At 39.6% G+C, this 23,246-nt stretch overlaps 2 protein-coding genes across 2 annotated transcripts; one reads left to right on the top strand and one right to left on the bottom strand.

Annotated features, from left to right (window-relative positions):
• Positions 1 to 1,531: 1,531 nt before the first annotated feature.
• orc1 (origin recognition complex, subunit 1) lies at positions 1,532 to 12,939 on the bottom strand. Its single transcript, XM_053322688.1, has 18 exons — positions 12,776 to 12,939; positions 11,500 to 11,627; positions 11,012 to 11,184; positions 9,053 to 9,486; positions 8,498 to 8,728; positions 7,523 to 7,618; positions 7,203 to 7,265; positions 6,995 to 7,102; positions 5,814 to 6,057; positions 5,614 to 5,720; positions 4,710 to 4,811; positions 4,451 to 4,622; positions 3,594 to 3,701; positions 3,203 to 3,352; positions 2,474 to 2,593; positions 2,212 to 2,381; positions 2,021 to 2,108; positions 1,532 to 1,726 (listed from the first exon to the last, which is right to left on the bottom strand). The coding sequence occupies exons 1-18, from the start codon at positions 12,868 to 12,870 to the stop codon at positions 1,532 to 1,534; spliced, it is 2,784 nt and encodes a 927-aa protein (XP_053178663.1). The 5' UTR covers positions 12,871 to 12,939.
• A 603-nt stretch (positions 12,940 to 13,542) lies between these two features.
• On the top strand, positions 13,543 to 23,071 carry prpf38a (pre-mRNA processing factor 38A). Its single transcript, XM_053322705.1, has 10 exons — positions 13,543 to 13,720; positions 14,707 to 14,866; positions 14,965 to 15,086; positions 17,341 to 17,426; positions 19,207 to 19,317; positions 19,448 to 19,554; positions 19,692 to 19,718; positions 21,236 to 21,327; positions 21,527 to 21,575; positions 22,611 to 23,071. The coding sequence occupies exons 1-10, from the start codon at positions 13,591 to 13,593 to the stop codon at positions 22,654 to 22,656; spliced, it is 930 nt and encodes a 309-aa protein (XP_053178680.1). The 5' UTR covers positions 13,543 to 13,590; the 3' UTR covers positions 22,657 to 23,071.
• Positions 23,072 to 23,246: the final 175 nt, after the last annotated feature.

Below are 23,246 nucleotides of genomic sequence, written 5' to 3'. Positions count from 1 at the left end.
CTGGATTTAGCTGAAGTTGATATTTGTTGATTAAGATGAAAAAACAAACAGATGTTTTGAGCCTCATAAATATGGGAACAGATTCTTTGAGTTGTTTTATTTATTTGAAAGATTTGATTGATTACTTTTAAACACTCTTCATGGCTCCAGATTACATTTCAGTGTCTCTATATGTAAATATTTAAAAATAGAGGTATGTAGCTTTTATATGCATTTAAATCAATCAGGTGTCTTTAACAATAATTATGTAACTTAAACTCAGAGGTGAGATCATGTGACTCAGCCGTATCCAATCACATCCTTGTCATCTTGTTTTCTACATTAGTGCATCTTGCATGTATTGTACAGCACTGCACACAGTGATAACGATGCAAACAGACTGAACACAACTTCATTAAAAACATGAATTGTATCTTCTTCACTGTCCAACTCATCTCCAGCTGAACCTCCTTTTAACTTATGTGTCATTACTTTGAAGTATATCTGTGCCATCAGCAGTTTAAACACATGAATTAATGCTTCATGAACAGCGTGTTGCAGGTGAAGCAGCAGGTTTTCAGTCTTTAACAAGGCCAGGGTTTGGTAGATGTGGGTAAGACTGTCTTACTGAGGCTCAATATAGATTATTTGAGTTTTTAAAAATTCAGATAGGAAAACAATATTTCATGTTTTTTACACTGTGCTCATTCAAATGTCTTTCGGATAGATATGCAGAACTTTATAAAGAGGAAAATGTGTACTTGATGTGTTTGATGAGATGTATGTATGACTCTTACTTGTAATAAAAGCATTTTTACATTGCTGTACAGTATTTGTAGTTTTACTTATTTATCTGGGTACTTCTTCGATCACTAGGAAGTTGGTATGTTTCATCGTGTCTGTGAATGGTGATGTGTGCCTTGTAGTTAACCAGCAGTATTCTTTAATATCTGTCACATCTATAGACAGGGTTCATATCCTGACAGCAGTGTTTAGCTTTATAATACTGTTGATAACTCAGCTGCTGAAGATACTGTCACTTGGGCTTCCTCAGAAGGTAAAACACCTGTAAGGGAAGAAAACAATGAGGAAAATAAACTCCCTCTATGGTCCTTCGTGAGCTCTGCATAAATTAACTTCAGTCAACTTCTGTTTTTCCTGCCTTGTATTTGTTGGATTTGTTTTGGGACTATCACTGAAAAAATAAAATCAGGAGTTCATGTTAAAGAGTTTTATTGCATGTTCAAGTAATGACACATTAAAATAAGATTCACTGTATAACATTAAAAAATAAACAGAAACAGCTAAATGTCACATTTTAAATAAGACTTAAACTGGGGACATCACAAACTCTCCCATTAAAGGAAAACCCTAAAACAAGACAGATTTCTGCCTCAGTCTTAGTAACAGTTAAAGTAGCTCACACAAAGTAATTTAAAAACTCAATCCTGCTTGATGCTGAGGATAAATTCAGTTTGTGTCGCAGTTCCTCCTGGATCAAGATTACATCTGATCCTCACATCCTGTATTCAGACGGGCTCAGTCTCCTCCTTCAGTCGGCCTTCAGGGCGTAGAGGACGTCGTCCTGGCTGACGTTGAGGCGGACTCGCTGCAGGACTCCCAGGCGGCTGGGCTCCAGCAGCAGTAACCTGCAGGCTCCCAGACGCTGACACACTGACAGACCCTCAGACACACTGATGGGCTGCAGACCCTCCACCCGACACAGAGCCTGGTGCTGCACAAACACCTGAGGGAGGAAACAAGCACAGCAGAACGTTTAAGGTCCGTCCACACTAAAAACATTAACTATGATGATGACGATGTGAGCATCCACACTTATGAACGATAACGTCTGGTAAACAGCGGCGTCAACACTGCACGTTCCAGCTGTGTCTGCAGCTAATGAAAACTGATGACCTGTTACTGCTAAAAACAACATGAGCATCTCTGGTTTTCTAGTAGTTGAGTATTTCCATTCTTTGCTTCTCCTCTGTTTGCATTTTCAGGTATTTGTGACTGTGTGTGTTAGTTTGAGGTTTACCTGTTGGAAGGTGGCCTCCTCCAATCCCAGTCGTCGAAACTCAGCAATGACGGCCCTCAGGAAGAGCTGCTCCTGCACTGATGCACACCTGGAAAAAGAAAACCATACCGGTACACATTACTCAACTTTACCTTCATCTTTATCACAAATCCATCAATGTTTCATTAATGTGACCGAAGGTAGACTCTCACTTGATAGCAGTGATGTAGGCAGAGGAAAACATCTCATTCAGCGCCTCCATCACGTGACTCATTCCCACTAATCCTGTGGCAGAAGAGTCGGCGGCAGAGTGCTCACAGATCTCTGTTGCCCGGCGACAGATGTCCAAACATCGGCGAGCGTCACCCGACAGAGCAGCAACCTGCCACAGGAGAGGAAGACATGTTAAATCTGTTGGAGTGGGCACACACACACCTGAGGATGAGGCGTGACAAGACGTCCGGGTTGTCTCACCTTCCTGGACGCGAGCTGGAGCGCGTCCTCCTCGAAGGCCTTCACCTTGTTCAGCCTGGACATGATGATCTGCTGCAGCTGCTTGAAGCTGTACGGCTGGAACGACATCCTGGTCAAACCCTGCAAACATAAACATAAACAACAACTGAGAACAGCTTCTTCACTCACAAAGGTTCCTGTTACCTTGCTGCTGATTATTATGAGTGTAAAGATACATTGATTCAATGATCAAATAGCCAATAGCATGGATGTACAAGTCAGTGAAGATCCTAAGCAGCTTTTATCCAGGCGGGGAGCTCTGGTCCTCTGAAATGAAGCAACGTGGAAGTAACTTAGAACTGTATTCTATCAAAAGGCCACCAGGGGGCGACCGTCTCTATACAAGTCAATGGAGAATTCACCAACTTCTCACTTGATTTCTAACCTCAGTAAACGTTTTCAAAATGTGTTTATGGTCTCAATCGCTAGTTTAAAGCCTTCTTCAATGCAGTATGATGTTCATTTGGGACATTTTGGCCTCCCTGATTTTATATGTGACGATAAAGCAGGGTATGCATTACGGTGTGGCTACGTCGTGATTGACAGGTTGATTGACCAATGTCCTCGAGATCCAGCCCTTGTAACCATAGCAACCTCCCCGCTCCGCCCATGGCTCCGCCCATGGATGTATGCATGTATGTAGGTGTGTAAGTGTGTATGGATGGATAAATAAAGGCCTCAGTCTCTCACCAGTCTGCTGGCCACTCTGTTGATCATGATCCTCTCCGGCAGGTCCATGGTGTTGGCGATGGTCAGCACCACCAGGCGGGCATGACGCCGCGTTGGCCAGTCGAACAGGTTGTACATCACGTTCTGCTTCCTGGTCCACAAGAGGTCCAACTGAAAGAGTCCAAAACATAAAACCACAGAGTCAGTCTGCCGTCACATGATCACCTCCAGCTTAAAAAAACAAAAGGACTGAACAATTAATCGTCTTTACATTTCTGAGTCACACAAGTGGTGCTTTAGATTAAAAATGATGATGAATCAGGGATCAAAATAGCAGCACATGATTTTCTTTCTATCGACTAATAAAAATGCAGCTTTTATAAATGTCTTTCAATGAAGTCAGAGCTCTTACTTCATCCACCAGCAGCACAGTCGTCTCTTTCCTGGGTGCCGGGTTGCTGAATCTCTTCTCCAGCAGAGCTGCCGCGTGGTCGGCTGTGGCTTTCTGACCCGTCAGTTTCTGTCAGATAAATTATATTCAAACATTGCGGAGTTCATTTAGACAGGAACAGTCTCGTTCTTCTCCACAGTCAGATGTTTTAGACAGATATCAGTCTCATCTCTGTATGTAAAAGGTGTGTTTAGCCTCCATCAAATTAGAAAAATACACCCCAAAACTGTCGTTATTCAGCTTTAAAGTGTTTGAAAGCTGCTGTGATGCTTTAGAAACCTGATTAAACCTTCATCTATCTGTTGAAGTGACACTTTTTTTTATCAGTTAGTCAGTTAACAGTCCTTACTGCTTCATTCAGACATGACGGGACATTAAAGGAGAGAGAGACACTAATGCTTACTGATGTATAATATGGCACCTGCTGCACTGGACAGAGAGAAAATGCACCAGTTCCTTTTAGGAAGAGTATAGAGTATAAACCGGAAGCGTTCAAAACTTTATGTCAAAATTGGGTTTAAAGTCTAATTAAATAATCCCTTTGTTGTAATTTAGACAGACCAACCCAAAAAGAGAGGTGGGTATTAACAGAGAGTCATCTGCCCAAGGTTGAATCGGGTTTCTCTTTTAAATTTCTTCTTAAAACAAATTTTTATCCGAGAACTAATCCTGAGTTTTAATTTTCCTTGAATTGATTGAATTTCCTTTAAATTAGTCTATTCTTGCTTTTTGCTCCAACGCTAAAATGGTTTTCACTCAAATTGTGGGAAAAACCCTTAAATTTAAAGTTCAAGTTCAAGTAAAAACTAAATTCTGACCTGCAGGATTTGGACGTAGGCCTGATGAGGGTCCGTCATCTTCATGCCGTTGATCTCGATGAAGTGGAACGGAGGGATCTCGTCCATTTCGGCCGCGTGCTCCAGACAGCGCATCACCTCGTGGACCGTGGCAGTCTTACCTGTTCCTGGCACACCTGAGATATACATACACCTGAAAACAACAGCACAGGTCAGTCTGGAAACCCACGAGGATGAGTGAAGACAAGACACTGATTGGCTGCTTTCATCCTGATCTTACCCTCCAGTGCCGTCTATGACTTTGCTCTCCACAAAGCTGTAGATGTCCTGAAACTCCTGCTCTCTGCAGGGAAGAGACTCCGGCACCGAGGACACGTGCAGCCTGATGACACAAACACAGAAAAACTGTAAATTATCTAAAAAAAACCCCCAGAAAATCATCAATTTAATCCAGATTAATTAATACAACTTGGAAAATGTGCATAAATCAGCAATTGTGGTCCAATTTTAAACCATAGAATAAAATGCATGTGGATAAAAAAAACTAAAACTAAAACATAAAACAACTGCCGAAGTTCACACGAGAAAAAATACTAAATTAAATAAAGTTATATTCCGTTACAGTGGTTCTTAAAGTTGGTGCTGTGAAATTGATAGATTGAATTCATTTTTGAACATGTTAAAAAAAAAAAAAAAGCATAAGATGTGATAAATTTGAATGAGTGTTTTCAGTCCAGAAAGGGGGTGGCGCCATCTAGTGGCCGTTGTCAAAAAAAGCATCTGAGTTTCATCTCTTGTACTTCAATAGTCTTTGGTAGAACTGCCCACAACTGGAAAACACTTAAATTAATAAATCAGACTATAATAATGAAACAGCAAACTAAATCAACTACTGAATTTTTGGGTAGTTCACCAATCAGTTAACAGAGCCTGAAGCATCAGTACTGTTGCTATGGTTACTTGGGAGATTAATACACCTTAAAAAAAAGATCCCTTCTAGACATTATGAAAAGACACAAAAAATACTATTTAATTTTAACAGACACCTACCAGCCAATCAGAGAGAAGGGTTTTGTGGCTGTGGTAAAAATCATGAACATTATTATTGTATTTATTAGTTCTGCAGTGTGTCTCTCGCTGCTGCAGATCGGGGGTTAAAGGTCAAAGGACTCTCTCCCTCTCACCTCGTTCTTGCCTCCTCCAGAACGTTGCCGGGTTGTCGCGCCGGCAGAGACCTGCTGGGGATGCTTGGAGTGGCGTGACGAGGAGTCCTGGGTGTGCCGGGCGCCATCTGTCGAAAAACGGGAAACAGAAGAAACTTAGAAGTGAGAAAACTGAACAGATTCCTTCAGGTTTAAATCCCCTCCTGCTGTTGGACTTTTACCTTCTTGTTGGGGGTTTTTCGCGGCGTCCTGGTGGAGGAGCGAGTTTTCTGCTTCGAGCGAGGAGTGCGGGAGCCGGCGTGTCGGCCTTTTTTCGCTACAACTTCTTCGTCGCTATCGAACACTTCTACTTCTTCATCACCTCCTTCGTCCTCGCTGCTGCTCTGTAGCTCCTTCTTCGAGGGAACGAACTCGTCTTCGTTGTCGCTGTCCGAGTTCAGGTCCTGGTGGTTGTCCAGAAGATTCCTGAAGCAACAGACAAACGTTTCTTCAGAGAGTTCATTTATTTTTTATTTCTTTATTTGCTGTTGTTTTATTGTACTGTATTTTGATATGTGGAGCACTCTAAGCTACATCCCTTGTATGAAAGGTGCTTTATAATTAGGACTTTGCATCATTTAATAAATAACGATGCCAGTACCAATCGAAGTACCCTTAAAGTTAAACTGATGCCAACTGAGTACTTCATTCAATACCCATTGTGTGAATCGAAGCAAGTACCAATACCCAGCCCTACATTATAGATAAAGTTTGTTCTTATTATTTACTGCTTCATTTATTAGTCCATGAGCTGATAAATAATCCATAATAATTCTGATTATTGTCACTTCTCTGAAACTAATCATTATTTTTATTTGATTCCCAATTAGTCACATAATGATTCAGTCTAGAAAATGTCGACTAAGTGACGAATGACTTTAATCTGCAACAAAAATCAAGTCGGTTTTTTTAAAGAAAAGAAATTAAAAACCTCTCTGGGTCCAGCTTCTCAAATGTGAATATTTTCTTGTTTCTTTAGTTTTACTGAATATCTTTGAGTTGTGGATAAAACAAGATATTTTAGGACGGCATCTTGGACTTCAGGAAACTTTTTTTGTATATAATTTATGACATTTTAAAGATCAATCAGATTAATCAGTAATGAAATCATTGGTTACAGCTCCATTAAACAGAAGCAAATAATCTCACATAGTATAATTAGTTTTTAGCACAATATGAATAAAAATAACATGACTGCATTAAGAAACGACAGAGGACATATGATAATTAGATATTTTAACTATTAATTCCCTACAAACTGAAAACTGAGCATTTCTATCCTCATAATTCTGTCCATACTCAGTGGTGTAATAATGACTACAAAGGTCAGAGGTCATCCTAACCCCACCCCTGTCGTACTCACAGCTGCTTTCTGATGCGAGACGAAACCAGCTGGGCCGACTTCCTCTTCGAGCTCCTCGGTGTGACGGCCTCGGGCAGCATCGGAGAGTTTTCGTTATCCACCTCGGCCCTGATGACATCACACAAAGGTGCAGTCCATAATTATTTAAAATACACACATGAGACCAAAGATGATTTTAACTGCAGGAAGCTCGTATAAATGTACTTACAGGACTGCCAGACCAGGTTCCCTCAGGGTCTTCTGTTCTTTCTTTCGGGATGGAGTGGTCGCTCTGTTGGACGACACATTTTGTTATCACATCATTGCATTTCGTAAGAGAACAAACAACACTTCACTCATCTTCTCCATTTGTGTTTTACTGTGTGAAACCCATCTGTGCAGAAAGGCTGAAAAGTCACCACGTGCACACAGGTTTTGCCACTTTATCAGACTCAAACTCCCAGCAGCCTCTAGGGTCACAGCAGAGGGTAGAAGAAGAAGAAAAAAGACTCAGAGCTGAAACTGATCGACAGTTCAGGTCCGACTCACTTCTGCCCCCTGGGGGTGTAGCTTCTCCTCGGCGTGGCGCTTCTCCTCCTCGGTGTTTTAACCAAGGCGCTCGGTAACTCATCGCCCTGCTCAGGACTGGAGGACACACCAGTGTGTCTGTGGTTTAAAACCAGTTCAGCTCTGCTTTTAAAACATATTTAATCCAGTTTCTCTCTAATTTTCCCATTTTCAAACCAATTGAAACCAGTTTATCTTGGATTTTAAGCAGTTTAAAACTTTTACATAACAGTGTATCCCTGGTTTTAACCATTTTAAAAATAATGGGATCTACATACACCTAACAATAACACTGTCATCTGATTTATATAATTTAAATAATACTTAAACTAGTCTGTTTTAAACCATATTAAACACCCATTTAAACCAGTTGTAAGATTAAACCAGTTTATGTCTAATCTGAACAATTAACACCCATTAAAAAACAGTTCATCTTGGGCTTTCACCATTAAGGCCTTCTTAAAATGTTTATGGAAAAACCCACTTATGCCCAATTTAAACCACTTTATATCTGGTTTTCACCATTTAAAACCTGCTTTGGCTTCAACCATTTCAAAACCAGTTTAAACCCATGTTAAGAGTCAAAGTTCATTGACCTTAGAAACAAATTTGACAAAAATGAACAAATTTTTTTTACTTGAAGTCCACTACTCTCTTTTTTATGGAGCTTTCAACTGCTCTCTCACCTGAGGAAAACCTCGAGATGCTGCTGAAAGCTCCAGAAAATAAATCTGTGGAGCTCTTTTTGTTAAAATCGAGTTTAAAATCAGTTTAGAGAATAAAACTGATGATCATTATAAGATTTTACCACATTTAATAAAGAGCTCTCCATCTAATTCAATGCAACTCAACAACAGCCTCAAAAAAATTACCATAAAGTTTAATCAACACCTTTAAGAACAGTTAAAACCATTTCTAGATAGTTTAATTAAATTGTGTTAAAGTATGGACTCTTACCTGCAGGATTCGTCTCTCGACGGAGGACTTTCCATCTCGGCAATGGACAGTTTGTTGAGGACGACAGTAGACGGCTTCAGGCTGGCGACGGGGGTCCGGTGGGCCTTCCTGAGGGGGGTGATGCTGTGGGCGAGAGGCAGGGTCTGAGGGGGGGAAGACGACAACCTCTGAGCCAACTCCAGCTCCTCGTCCAGCAGCTCGTTCAGGACGTCGTCGTTGGTCGAAGAGTTCCTCTCTGAAACTGACGGCACGAGGAGAGAAAAACTTAATTAATACATAAATGTTAAGATAATCAATTAATCAATGAAACCTTCAACTCTGAGAAAATATGATGTGCTTTTGTGATGAAATGAAAAGATGTCAAAACGTACAGACGGTACATTTTTCATGTTTAATATGTAAATACAGCTGATGTAAAGTAATTTATACTGAGAGAATTGAGACACTGAAACACATTTGTGTTATTAGTTTTCAGGTGAAGTTTTGGTATCAGAACAATAATATTTCACATTGACTTCTCTGTATATTTGCTCTGTTTTTTTATTTTTCTGACACTCACTGCTGAGCTCCAGTTTCTTGCGGACTCCCGGCGTCCTGGCGGAGGAGTTCCTCCTCTTGGCGCTCAGACATTTGGAGGCCGACAGCTTGGTGGCGGAGTGCAGGGATTCGGCCTCCATGCCGCTGGGCTTCCCCGCGCTCATGGTGGCTCGGTTGTATCTCACCTCCCCCGATGCTGCACGGAGCATGACAGCCAGGTCCGGCGTCGGCAGGGCACGTCGAGCCGGGCCTTGGGACGCTGGGGTGACAGCGGCCGGCAAGCAGGGCGGTGACGGTGGGAGGGAGGGTTTGGGACAGGGAGGAGAGGAGAAACCCTCCACCAGAGCAGAATCCACCACCCTGAAGGTCTTTGTGTCCCAGGACAGCTTCACGTAGAGAGTTTCTTTATCGGAGGAGTCGGGGAATGGAGTGGCTCCATCCAGGTGCTTCACCTTTATAATAAAAGAAGAGGAAGTTAAAGAGTTCATATTCTTCACATTTCCAGCTCTATATTTATTTTCTGGGACTCTACTGAAATAATTTCCAGTTAAAAACTCTTTATTTATCTTATGCAGCATAGATAACATCAACACAACATAGATTATAAAATACATCTACATAGTTGTGTTTTAATAACTAAAAATAACAAATAACAAAACAAATAGGATCACATATTTATGAACTTTTGTTTATTTAACTGACCAGTAACCTTCACTGCTGACAGGACCGACCTCTGCATGTGGTTGTCAGTGGTTTTAAATCAAAAAACTTGATTCCCCAGCACTGTTTTTTAATCCCGCATTCTGGATGTGTGAACTCTCATGACCCCTAAAGTATCCCTGCAAAAGTAAAGAGCTGGTTCACGGTTCCACGGCCAGGGCAGAATCCACATCGCTCCTCTTGAATCAGAGGTTCAACAATCAGCCGGAGCCTCCTCTCCAGCACCCTGGCATGAGCTTTTCCAAAGAGGCGGAGTAGTGTGGTCCCCCGATAGAGCACACCCTCTGCCAGTCTCTGGGCACTGGTCCTCATGCCTCTTCAATGTTGCACGGAGGTGTCAGCCATGAGAACCCCACAATGTCCAGAGCCTTCAGCATCTCATCCACATCCGGCGCCTTGCCAGGACAGAAGTCCTTCTTCATTGCGTTCCCAAACTCCTCCTACACCAGTGATTTGGTGTCAATGACCAGCCAAGTGGTCAACTTCTGCTGCTTCCAGAGACCCCTGAGCCAGCCAGTCCCTAAAGACCTCCTTCACTTCTGGTGTCCATCAGTACGTTCTCGGGTCGCTGCCCCGAGAGGCACTGATGATCTTCTGGCTGCAATTCTGAGCAGCCGCCTCCACAACTGAGGTCCTGAACATGGTCCACTCAGATCCCATGTCCTCAACCTCCCCGAGGGAGCAGGAGAAATTCCTGCGGAGGTGTTTGCCAGAATTCCCAGTTCACCCTCACTACTCATTTAAGTTTCCCCAGGTCTGTCCGGCAGCTTTCCGCGCCAACAGATCCAACTGTATCTCGTTGGTACCGCTCTGGCTCCTTCTAGTGAGGTGACGTTCCACATCCCCAGAGCTAACTTACCATGTCGGGGACCAGCTTGCATGGACCCACGCTTCTGCCCAAACAACATCGCACCCAACCCCAGACTTTATCCCCGCAGGTTGTGGGCCCACAGGGCAGTAACTCCACATTGTTTATTCAGGCTGCGGGTTAACGAGTTAGTCTTTCTATCAAGTTTATTTCCCCTACAATGTGCTGCAGCAGGCCATGAGGGGGTAACATTTCAACCAGTGCCTTGTTATGGCCTCTTCACATGATAATATCAAGATTTTGAAGACATAGATGTACTTATTCTGAATTATGTCACCTGGTATCAGACCCCGGTACATAATCCAGGGGTCCTTGGGTTCCAGATCAGATATTTAAATAAACATTATACAGCTTTTTAAAAAAAGAAATTTAAGCAGTCACTCGTTCACCTGCACAGGTCTGAGGATGGACTCTGCGTCGACCTCATCATCACAGCTGCGAGCCTGATAATAGAAGATCTCCTGCGGATGCGGCTCTCGGCCCAGCAGCTTCAGTTTACTCGGAGGCACTTCGGACACTCGACAGAACCACTGAACCACGGCCTTCTTCTGCTCGCCGCTCTCTGAAACACACGCAGACGACGCTCAAGTCGAGTCATAGATCTGGAGCTCGACACCAAATGTAATAGAAGATCCAAATCATCAGCAGAAAAGTTGCCACGATTCAGCAAAATTACAAGTTAAGTTTAGTCAAAGACTTAAAGAAGAGGGAATGATTAATGTGTTTATAATGTAGATGATGACTTCCACATATCATCATAACACAAATCCAATGAAAATCAATAAAAAGGTGGCATTTAAGTCCACCTTCGTTTGGAATAAAAACATCTTTTTTCATTTTCAATTTATCTTATTTTCCATCGTCGTCTGTGACTCACCGTCTCCAAACAGCTTGACGACTTTGGCCACGTACGGGTTGTCTTCATCCTCTCCCTCGATGAAGATGTGCTGGCCCGTGTTGATGATGGTTGTCCTCGGCAGATCCTCCAAACTGATGGCCAACGAGCTGAGAGACACACAGAAAACATGAACAACCCTAACCTCTGATAAAGACAACAACAGGAGAGATTTCCTGATCAAATCTAGAACTGAAATCTACAGAAACTTTAGCGACAACTGATTTGATATTTGAACAATTTCTTAGGAATAAAATGGTTAAACTTCACTTGTTTCATCTTCATAAATATGAGCATTTTCTGATGATCATACATACATAAAACTTTTTAGACTGTTGGTTGGACAAAATTGTTCAGAAGAGCTACACTATTGATTAAAAGGTGACTAATCAGTTCCTATAATAGCTGCTGACAGTGGTGGAAAGTTACCTAAATACAGTATTGAAGTACTTTACTGTAGTATTACCTTTCAGAAACAGGACTAAGCTAGCTGACTGTATATAAAGTAGTGTAAACTAGCTCCACCTCCAGCAGCTACAACAGTAACATGTTGCTCTAACACTGATGCTTCACTATTAATAATCTAATTATGTCATATTTCATATATCAGTCAGAGGGACCAAACCACTACTTTTACTGTAATACTGCATACTACATCACTCATAATACTGCAGTACTTTTACTGTTATACTGCATACTACATCACTCATAATACTGCAGTACTTTTACTATAATACTGCATACTACATCGCTCATAATACTGCAGTACTTTTACTATAATACTGCATACTACATCACTCATAATACTGCAGTACTTTTACTATAATACTGCATACTACAACGCTCATAATACTGCAGTACTTTTACTATAATACTGCATACTACATCACTCATAATACTGCAGTACTTTTACTATAATACTGCATACTACAACACTCATAATACTGCAGTACTTTTACTGTAATACTGCATACTACAACACTCATAATACTGCAGTATTTTTACTGTAATACTGCATACTACATCACTCATAATACTGCAGTACTTTTACTATAATACTGCATACTACATCACTCATAATACTGCAGTACTTTTACTATAATACTGCATACTACGTCACTAAAAATACTGCAGTATTGCATACTACGTCACTCAAAATATTGCAGTACTTTTACTGCAGTACTTTAACTACATCACTCATAACACTTATGAACTTTTACTGCAATACTTTAACTACATCAGTCATTACAGTACTAACCTGTATTCATATGTTTTTAACTTCCTATTGAAGCTGACAGGCTCTCCTCGCCACTCATAGATGCGTCTGATTCTCCTTCTGGTAAAATATTTCATCTTCTCTGTTCGAGCTCAAAAATAAAAACACTAAAACTTCACTTTTTAATCCGGATTCAAGCTTCTTCAAGTTTATCTGCTTCAGTTTAAATCGCCGGATCAGATCAGTGAAACTCTGCAGACCATGCAGAGAATCCACTGTTAAAACGTTTCGCGCGAAAATTGCGTCACTTCCGTTCCTACTTTTCTTATTCGTGGTGTTTTTTTGTGGGCGGTTGGTGGGTAGAGCGATGGCGCCCCCTGTTGAAGTGGAGACTCTACAGCTTTCTAAAAATGTCTCAAAATGTATTATGATCTTTTTTTAACAAGGATTTTGTCTCATTTTATGAACATGTTAATATAAAAAAAAGTACCTCAAACAAAAAAAGACAGATGCTGTCCTTAAATCACCGTACTGCGTAAATCCAAGGAACATTACACCTTAATATGTAAATCCCAGGAACGTTACATTCTGTATACGTTCATATCTGTATTTAAATACCTCTATACTTTGATTCCCCACTGCCCATTTGTATTTTGTTTTTAGTATTTTTATTTGCTCTCCGTTTTTTCTTTCCCTTTTTATGTTGAAAAGTGAAATCTTGTTAAAATGACCTGTACTTTTCATGTTCGGCCACTAGATGGCGGTAGCGCGTCTATAAGCTGGAAGTTAGCCAACATTAAACCCTCGAAGAAGAAAGCAGGTTGCGGTGCTCATGCTAACACATTAACTCTGCTCAGATGGCAAACAGAACAGTTAAAGATGCGAACAGTATACACGGCACCAACCCACAATATCTGGTGGAGAAAATCATCCGGACTCGAATATACGAGTCTAAATACTGGAAGGAGGAATGTTTCGGTCTGAGCGGTGAGTTAGCCTGTTAGCATGCTAGCCTGTTAGCCACGGAGCTAACAGTAGGTTTACGTGAGCTACTGCTAATATTCGAAACAACGGCTTATTTTACGTCTCTGTGTTTATTTAATTTAAAGTAATTTAGTTCATCTTAAACACGTAAAGCGTAGTTACCATAATGTATAAGGAACAGCCAGTAGTGGAAAGTACTTAAGGGTAATTTTGAAGTACGTTTATCTTACTGTAGTATTTCCATGTGATGCTATTTTCTATTTTATACATTTAATTATCTAATATTGAAATGATCCAACATAATAACTACCACAGTAACATGTTGCTCTAACACTTCAATATTAATGATCTAATGATGTCCTATTTAATATATTAGGCAGAGGGACCAAACCACTACTTTTACTGTAATACTGCATACTACATCACTCATAATACTGCAGTACTTTTACTGTAATACTGCATACTACATCACTATAATACTGCAGTACTTTTACTGTAATACTGCATACTACATCACACATAATACTGCAGTACTTTTACTGAAATACTGCATACTACATCACTCATAATACTGCAGTACTTTTACTGTAATACTGCATACTACATCACTCATAATACTGCAGTACTTTTACTGTAGTACTGCATACTACATCACTCATAATACTGCAGCACTTTTACTGTAGTACTGCATACTACATCACTCATAATACTGCAGTACTTTTACTGTAATACTGCATACTACATCACTCATATTACTGCAGTACTTTTACTGTAATACTGCATACTACATCACTCATAATACTGCAGTACTTTTACAGGTGTACTTAATAAAGTGTCCGATTACTGTGAATAAAAATTGCAAAGTTCATTTATAATCCTCTTGGATACTCTTACAGTATTAAACCCAGTCTGTGGGAGGGGGATCAAAGCCTCAAATCAGTAGAATAATGTCTAACTAATCGTACATGTGTGTGTTTTCCTCCACGCAGCCGAGCTGGTCGTCGACAAAGCGATGGAGCTGAAGTATGTCGGCGGCGTTTACGGTGGAAACATCAAGCCCACTCCCTTCCTCTGCCTCACGCTGAAGATGCTGCAGATTCAGCCCGAGAAAGACATCATCGTAGAGTTCATAAAAAACGAGGATTTCAAGTGAGTCACTGGTGTTGTCTCATACCATGCTTGTTAAATCTGGTGCTGTGGATCGTTCTCACCACTCTACTTTCTGTTTTTATTTGTTTATATATTAGATATGTTCGTTTACTCGGAGCGATGTACATGAGGTTAACTGGCACCGCTGTGGATTGTTATAAATACCTGGAGCCTCTTTACAACGACTACAGAAAAATCAAAAGTCAGAACAGAAATGGAGGTGAGTAACTTTTTTAAACTTTTATTTCACCCGTCAGTAACTTTAATTATCAGTTAGATGCTCTCTACTATCAATCAATCAATCAAAATATATTCATATAGCAGCTTTCATTCAGGTTAATGTAGTTCAAAGTGTTTCACAGTTAATTGACAAGCTGATAATAAGACAGAACAAGTGACAACATAAAGAAAAGGGATAATTACAAAGAAAAAAGTAAAAAATGAGACCAACGCACGCAAGAGAAAATAGAATGATAATAATAATCCCACCAAAAGAGAAAAAGTTGAATAAAAAGTTAGACTTAAAAAGACAAAAGAAACAAATAATATAAAATCAAATAAGAAGATAAAACGTATAGAATGACTATAATTAAATAACATAAAATAAAGTAGAACCAAATCAAAACAAATAAAATAAATAGACTATAAAGGATTCTTAATCAGAGAGAGGTTGGTGGTGTTACTTCCCTCTCAAACAAGACCAAACATAATAAAGAGAGTTGAGGATGACAAAAATTCAACCAGTTTATTCATTAAAGTAACCGACAATTTCCAACTAAAACTGATGAGCCATCCAAACTGAACAACCCTTCAAGGACTGTAGGACCTAAATCCACATAGAAACTAAACCTAATCCTAAACTAACAGAATTTAAGCTGCAAAAAAAGGACGAACAGAATTTGCAGACAAACCGAAAACTAACAAAGGCAAAGGATGTGAAGTGGAAGAGAGAATGAGCTCAGTTTCACCCTCTCTTCATACTGCAGGTCCTCTCACTGTCACAGCCTGAATCACAAAGAAACACAACATTATAATAAATGGAAAGTCATGCTATACAAATTCTGTCCAGCAGGGGGCGACAGTGACATGTGTGCTGCTACAAGTATAATCATGCCCATAAATATATACACACTCATACTCACAGGCCTCTTTAATCTAATTCAATCCAATACAACAGCTCTGCTATAAACTCTACATTTATGAAGTTATACATTTTCAGTCTTTCTTAACATTGTCTAAAAAGTGATAAATCTACTTTATGTTTATTATAAAGGTCATAGTGGGTGATGGTGGTGTATTAAGGGCAAATTTTATTGCTTTACCAATGAAAATAGTCAAAACAACAATAATAATGTGAACCCAACATGTCTGAAAAGGAGCTTATTTAAACCTACCCCATCTCCACTACTCCATTAACAGTCAGTCTTCCCATACATATTTACATATTAAAAAAACATAGAAAATAAAAAAATAAGTGAACAAATACATGAATTATTTATGAAAACACCCGATTGTTAAAGCCCTTCTTCCTCCCTGTACCTCATGAAAACCATGTGTTCATACCGCTTTTTAAACTGGGTCATGCTTGGACATTGCTTGAGCTCCACACCCAATATTCACTGGTGTTCCTAATATGTTGTCCACTACATTAACATACATGAGGGGAGCAAAATATTAGGAACACCATTCAGATATAATGCACCCTAACACACCACCATCACCCACCATGAGCTCAGTAATAAAACATAAAGCAGATGTAAACTTCATGAATGTAAAATTTATAGTAGAGCTGTTGTATTGGATTGAATTAGATTGCACAGGCGTTCCTAATAATGATAAAGAGGCTGGTTAATGTATTTATATATAATGCTGTTTATTATTGCCACAGTATGTTACTTCCCACTAATATCACCTTGGATTTAATCAAACTATTGATTAATCTGTCAGTTGTTTTCTTGATGAATTGATTAGTAGTTTGGTGAAAATGTGGATTACTGTCCAAACTGTAGTCCTGTAATGAAACTCAAAGATTTCTAGTTTACTGTCATAGAGGACAAACTAGAAAATACTTTAAGTACATTTAAGAAGCTGGAATCAGAGAATTTGATTTGATTTAAATAAAAAAGGACTCAAAATGATTAATTGATTTATAAGAATACTTGGTGACTAATTTAAAAGCTGGCACTGAATAGAATAAACCACTAACTGTTTTAGCTCTGCTTCACTGTTAACAATCACAGCATTAGAGCTGATCTGTGAGGACAAATCTAACTTCTGCAGAAATGTAGATAAAGCGAGTTTCCTGTCTGCCAGCCACAGCGTACAGATGCAGCGTGTGGTTACAGGTGGTCTTGGTTCGCCTGGCGTAGCACCAAAACCCGATGAATAGATTGATTTCCTGTTTTTAACACTTTGAGCTCTGCAGTGTCTCTTTTTTTTAAAATTAAGTTGTCTTTTCATCTCTTCATCTTTAGAGTTCGAGTTGATGCATGTTGACGAGTACATAGACGACCTTCTTCATTCAGAGAGAATGTGTGACATCATTCTGCCGAGGCTCCAGGTGCGTTTACACAGTGACGAAAAGTAACTAAGTACTGCAGTAAAGAACTACAGTACTGTACTGTAGTACAGCTTGAGGTACTTGTACTTTACTGTAGTACAGTTTGAGGTACTTGTACTTCTCTGCAGTACAGTTTGAGGTACTTGTACTTTACTGTAGTACAGTTAGAGGTACTTGTACTTTACTGTAGTACAGTTTGAGGTACTTGTACTTTACTGTAGTACAGTTTGAGGTACTAGTACTTTACTGTAGTACAGTTTGAGGTACTTGTATTTTACTGTAGTACAGTTAGAGGTACTTGTACTTTACTGTAGTACAGTTTGAGGTACTTGTACTTTACTGTAGTACAGTTTGAGGTACTAGTACTTTACTGTAGTACAGTTAGAGGTACTTGTACTTTACTGTAGTACAGTTTGAGGTGCTAGTACTTTACTGTAGTACAGCTAGAGGTACTTGTACTTTACTGTAGTACAGTTTGAGGTGCTAGTACTTTACTGTAGTACAGTTAGAGGTACTTGTACTTTACTGTAGTACAGTTTGAGGTACTTGTACTTCTCTGCAGTACAGTCAGAGGTACTTGTACTTTACTGTAGTACAGTTAGAGGTACTAGTACTTTACTGTAGTACAGTTAGAGGTACTTGTACTTTACTGTAGTACAGTTTGAGGTACTTGTACTTCTCTGCAGTACAGTTTGAGGTACTTGTACTTTACTGTAGTACAGTTAGAGGTACTTGTACTTTACTGTAGTACAGTTTGAGGTACTAGTACTTTACTGTAGTACAGTTTGAGGTACTTGTACTTTACTGTAGTACAGTTAGAGGTACTTGTACCTTACTGTAGTACAGTTTGAGATACTTGTACTTTACTGTAGTACAGTTTGAGGTGCTAGTACTTTACTGTAGTACAGTTTGAGGTGCTAGTACTTTACTGTAGTACAGTTTGAGGTACTTGTACTTTACTGTGGTACAGTTAAAGGTACTTGTACTTTACTGTAGTACAGTTTGAGGTACTTGTACTTTACTGTAGTACAGTTTGAGGTACTAGTACTTTACTGTAGTACAGCTAGAGGTACTTGTACTTTACTGTAGTACAGTTTGAGGTACTAGTACTTTACTGTAGTACAGCTAGAGGTACTTGTACTTTACTGTAGTACAGTTTGAGGTGCTAGTACTTTACTGTAGTACAGTTTGAGGTACTTGTACTTTACTGTAGTACAGTTTGAGGTACTAGTACTTTACTGTAGTATTTCCATGTGATGCTACTTTTACTCCACTACATTTATTTAACAGCTTTAGTTACTTTTCAGATGCAGATTTGACACAATGGATAATATAACAAGCTTTTAAAATACAACACATTGTTAAAGATGAAACCAGTCAGCAGTGTGTAGTCGGCTCACATTTCAGATGTCTATGAGTTGTTAACAGCTCCACCAAATACTGATTCTTCCCTCTAAACTTCTCACATGCTTTCATTTCAATAAATGTTCAAATGATCCAATATTTCAGCAACAATCAAAGATTAGAGAAAAAGTCCAAAAACTGAAAACACATTTGTGAATCAGAACTTAGTTTTTTCTTCTTTCCCATTAATCATCTCAGCAGCCCTCACATTTATCTGCTGACCCTTTGGAGGGACCCCACCCCTAGGTTGGGAAGCTATGGGTCAACAGTAATGGAGTATTTTTACATTACAACAACCACTGAGTTTACATCATGTCTAATATAAGTGTGTGTGTGTGTGTGTGTGTGTGTGTGTGTGTGTGTGTGTGTGTTACAGAAGAGACAAGTCCTGGAGGAGGCGGAGATGTTGGACACACGTATCAGCGCTCTGGAAGAAGACCTGGATGAGGTGGAGAGCAGTGATGAAGAGGACGAGGAAGAAGAGAAGGTAAGAATATTTATCCTCATTCTTTTAACTTTAATCAGTTTTTCCTGTGGAATAAAAACCTTCTTTTCAGACGTGACCCCTAAGCAGGATTTAAAGTGTGGGTTTTTTTTGTCTGTTTTTCCATCTGCAGTTGGAGAGACTCCAGACCCCTGAACCCCACAGGCGCGGTTACCGTGACAACGACAGACCTCGCCGCTCCCCGTCACCTCGCTACAGACGCAGCCGCTCCCCCAGACGGTCCGTCTATAAGCTTTATCTTTTTAAAAAATATATATTTAGCGTGGTGTACGTTATTATATGACAGAAACAAAATCATTAATGTTAATTTTAAAAATCAGAAGATGTTAAACATGCTGTGGTTTATTTTTTTCCAGGAGGAGCAGATCTCCGAAGAGGCGAAGGTATGTTAGCCTCTTAAATCCTGAACTTCATTTTTTTCTTATTGATGCAAACCAACAATGAACTGATCTACTATCAACTATCGTGTATGTGTGTATCAAAGTCTGATATGTCTTATTCCTCCGTTGTTCAAAAACTATTAAAAACACATCAGTGAGACCGTGGATGAATATAAGAGCTGAATACTGGAACAAACATGCCGTGCACTCAGTCCTGTAGGAATTTCTTATCGTGTGGCCCTCTGCACATGCTCAGTGGTGTTTCCTGCTCAGCCCACAGACTTTACAGTCTGACGTCACAGATTTTTAAATCATTTTTTTAATCAAAGTTTTTTATAAATATAAAACCTTCTTGGATCAAACATTCACAACATAAAGAGTCATAATTGAGCTTGTCAGCAGTTTTACAGACATCTCTTTTACAATGGTGGTCTATGGGGGAAATGCTTTTTGTTGAAATACTATTGCAACTAAAAAATTGACGAGTGACCACCGGGGGAAATCTACTGATTGGCTGACGTCCTTTACAGTGAATTTAGGCTTAGCAATGAAACCCAGACCTCCTTCTCCCCAACAACGCTCTTGAGCTCAGACTGGGTTTTTTTTGCGTTTCCATCAGGGATAGTACCTGGTACTTTTTTAGTATCTGCTCTACCGAGGTTATAAGTGAGCCGAGCCGATACTAAAATGTGACGTCAACAGACTGCCGGCCACTGATTGGTCAGAGAGTCACTGGAAGAGTCATGAGCCGTCCCACACAAGAATCAAACCCGGCATTTTTAAATACTAACAACAGCGTAACAGCCATACAGCTCAATTTTCTTGCTTTGTGTGTGACAGAAAGCAACATACAGCAGCAAGTACAAGTCGGGTCGAACCGAGAAGTGCCTGAACTGTATAGTGGACAAGTGCTAAATCTCACACTCCATCTTACCCTCACTGTGAAGAAGACCTTGAGATACTTAAACTCCTCTGCTTGGGGTATCAACTCCTTCCCAACTCTGAGGGGGCAATTCACCTTTTACTGACAGAACTGTTGGTGACTTATTTGATAATGACTAATTGACTAAATTGTCGCAGTTAAAAAAACACAAGCAGCACTGGAGCTGATCTGTGAGGAGGAAAGCAATGTGTGCAGATGTAGCGAGTTTCCTGTCTACAGTGTAGAGATGCAGCGTGTGGTTAGAGGTGGTTGTGCTTCACCTAGTGTTGCACGAAGAGAGGCGAGACACCACCGATATTTAAATCACCTTTCTCAGCTTGACAAAAGTTTTACAAACCTAAAACCTGAGCTTGTCTGCAGGTTGTTCCGTCATTATTAAAAGTTTGAACACATCATTCTGACATGTTTTTGATGTGCTAAGATATATCAGACTTTGGATACACTTAATACTTACTAGTAAATCAGATAATTGTTGGTTTGGATCCAAGAGAAATATAGGAAATGGCCTGGTCCAAACTTTTAAAACCAGAGGGTTTGAAGTTGATTTTGATTGGTCTGTTTTGTTTGATGTCCTCAGCCCGTCTCCCCGGAGAGACCGCCATCGCAGCAAGAGCCCCCGCCGCCACCGCAGCCGGTCCCGAGACAGGCGCCATCGCTCCAAGTCCCCAGGTACATTAATGATTAATAATTAATCCATGTGTAAACGCAGACGTCACACAATCAGTGTCACATAAACTGACGTGAAACCCAAACAAACAGATATGAAATATGTAGAAATATTCAGTGTTTATTCAGTTATTGTAATTGTTTCGTATGATTGCATTTGATGACTGACCTACTGAAGTGTTGCTTGCTGTTTCTGAACCAGGTCACCACAGAAGCCACAGACATCGCAGCCACTCAAAGTCTCCAGAGAGGTGAGAGACGTTTGTTACTGTGACGTAGGGCTGGGCGACATAACGAATATACTCGATGTATCGCGGCTTGTTCTCTGTTGGATGTAGAAAATGACTATATCGTGAATATTCGAGTATACATTCAATTTACACGCAGTTTGTTTTTAGTCGCGGGCATTGAACTACAGGTTTTTCTCACTCTCTCATCTCTGCGCAGATATAACAAGCGCACCTAGTTATGTACATTACATTCTGTTGTATCATCATACTGGCATGATTGTATGCATCAAAGTGTTCATTCATGTCTAAGGCAAAATATAGAGGTATATATTGTGTATCGTGACATGGCCTAAAAACATTGGGATATTAGTAAAAGGCCATATCGCCCAGCCCTACTGGGACGATTACATTAAAACACTGTATATGCACCACAGTACTTGACTGTATGTATGGTAGGGCTGGATGATATGACCAAAATCTCATAGTGTGTAGCAGAGATACAGACAGCGGTGGGGAATTGTCAACAATTTAACTCAGTAATTTAACAATGTAATGTGCATGAAAGAAGACTCCAAATGACAAAAAACATTGCCGCAGATTGTCGATTAACTATATCGATATAAACGATAAGGTCTCGTCCTATATCTTGTTTGAAAATACATCAATATATCTTAAAAACTCAATATACCACCCGGCCTTATTGTATGGGACTGGGTATCATTTTCAAACCTCCATTATGGTTCAAAACATTGCTTTAGTTTCTTTTACTACAGATGAAGGTTGGACACAATGGATAATATAACAAGCTTTTAAAATACAACACATTGTTAAAGACAGTCGGAGGATTTAAACTTACAATTTAGTATTTTTACATCACTGTATTGATGCTTTTACTTCAGTAGAGGCTGAATAATCGAGCATGTGTCGTCAGTATCTTGAAATGTTTGGAAGTAAAATGACAAACAAGGAATCTCCTGTGTAATTTATCTACTGATTTATTTAATGATGAGATGATTCACCATTAATTCAATTATTTTGTTTTCTTTCACATCGCAGGAGCTCAAAAAAGAGTCACAAGAAGAGTCGAAGAGGAAACGAGTGATTTTTCTTTACTTTTATATCTTTTCCTTTTTGTAATTTGAGTTTTTCTGATATTTTTTTGAGTTAATTTCAGTTTTAGACATTGGACCCCTGAACCTGTCTGTGACATATTGCAAAATGTAAGCCGGTCTGTGTACAGTCTGTGTAGCCTTCAGCATCGTTCTGTGGTTAAACTCACCTGAGAGAAATAATCTGATAATATTCTCCAATTTCAGGTAATCATGGCTGCTGTTGGTAACTTTTGGAAACATGTAAATGTTTAATAAAAACTGTTTCTGGATGTCCGTAATGAATTTCACACAGAACAGAAATAAAGACCTTTTATTCATTAGACATGAGTTTTTTATGAGGTTTGATTGATTCACGATTAATGGTATAAACCCCCTTTCATGCTAATACTTCACTAAATTGAAATAAAATTAATTAAATCATGTTAGACAACAGTATATTTCCAGCTTTGTGTTTGTGCTTTTCCTGTTTCAGCATGATCATTGTGTTTCAGGGCAGCTCAGTTAAAATGTGTCTACATACAAGGATGAATTAAGTTTTCAATGAAGCTTTTCATCAAGGACTTTTCTATTTTCCCAGTAT

Source organism: Scomber japonicus, chromosome 7, assembly GCF_027409825.1.
Source record: "Scomber japonicus isolate fScoJap1 chromosome 7, fScoJap1.pri, whole genome shotgun sequence".
Taxonomy (NCBI): domain Eukaryota; kingdom Metazoa; phylum Chordata; class Actinopteri; order Scombriformes; family Scombridae; genus Scomber; species Scomber japonicus.
The sequence above is the reverse complement of the archived record's forward strand: the minus strand, read 5'-3'. Positions and strand labels throughout refer to the sequence as shown.

Bases quoted from the DNA above. Each gene is read 5' to 3' on its own strand.
- orc1 (XM_053322688.1), bottom strand. From the start codon at position 12,870: ATGAAATATTTTACCAGAAGGAGAATCAGACGCATCTATGAGTGGCGA. The intron at 7,103-7,202 runs GTAAGTACATTT...TGATGTCATCAG, and splicing joins GAACCTGGTCTGGCAGTCCT to GGCCGAGGTGGATAACGAAA. The intron at 3,353-3,593 runs GTAAGAGCTCTG...GGACTCTTTCAG, and splicing joins CTGTGCTGCTGGTGGATGAA to TTGGACCTCTTGTGGACCAG.
- prpf38a (XM_053322705.1), top strand. From the start codon at position 13,591: ATGGCAAACAGAACAGTTAAAGATGCGAACAGTATACACGGCACCAAC. The intron at 17,427-19,206 runs GTGCGTTTACAC...TGTGTGTTACAG, and splicing joins TCATTCTGCCGAGGCTCCAG to AAGAGACAAGTCCTGGAGGA. The intron at 19,318-19,447 runs GTAAGAATATTT...TTCCATCTGCAG, and splicing joins AGGACGAGGAAGAAGAGAAG to TTGGAGAGACTCCAGACCCC.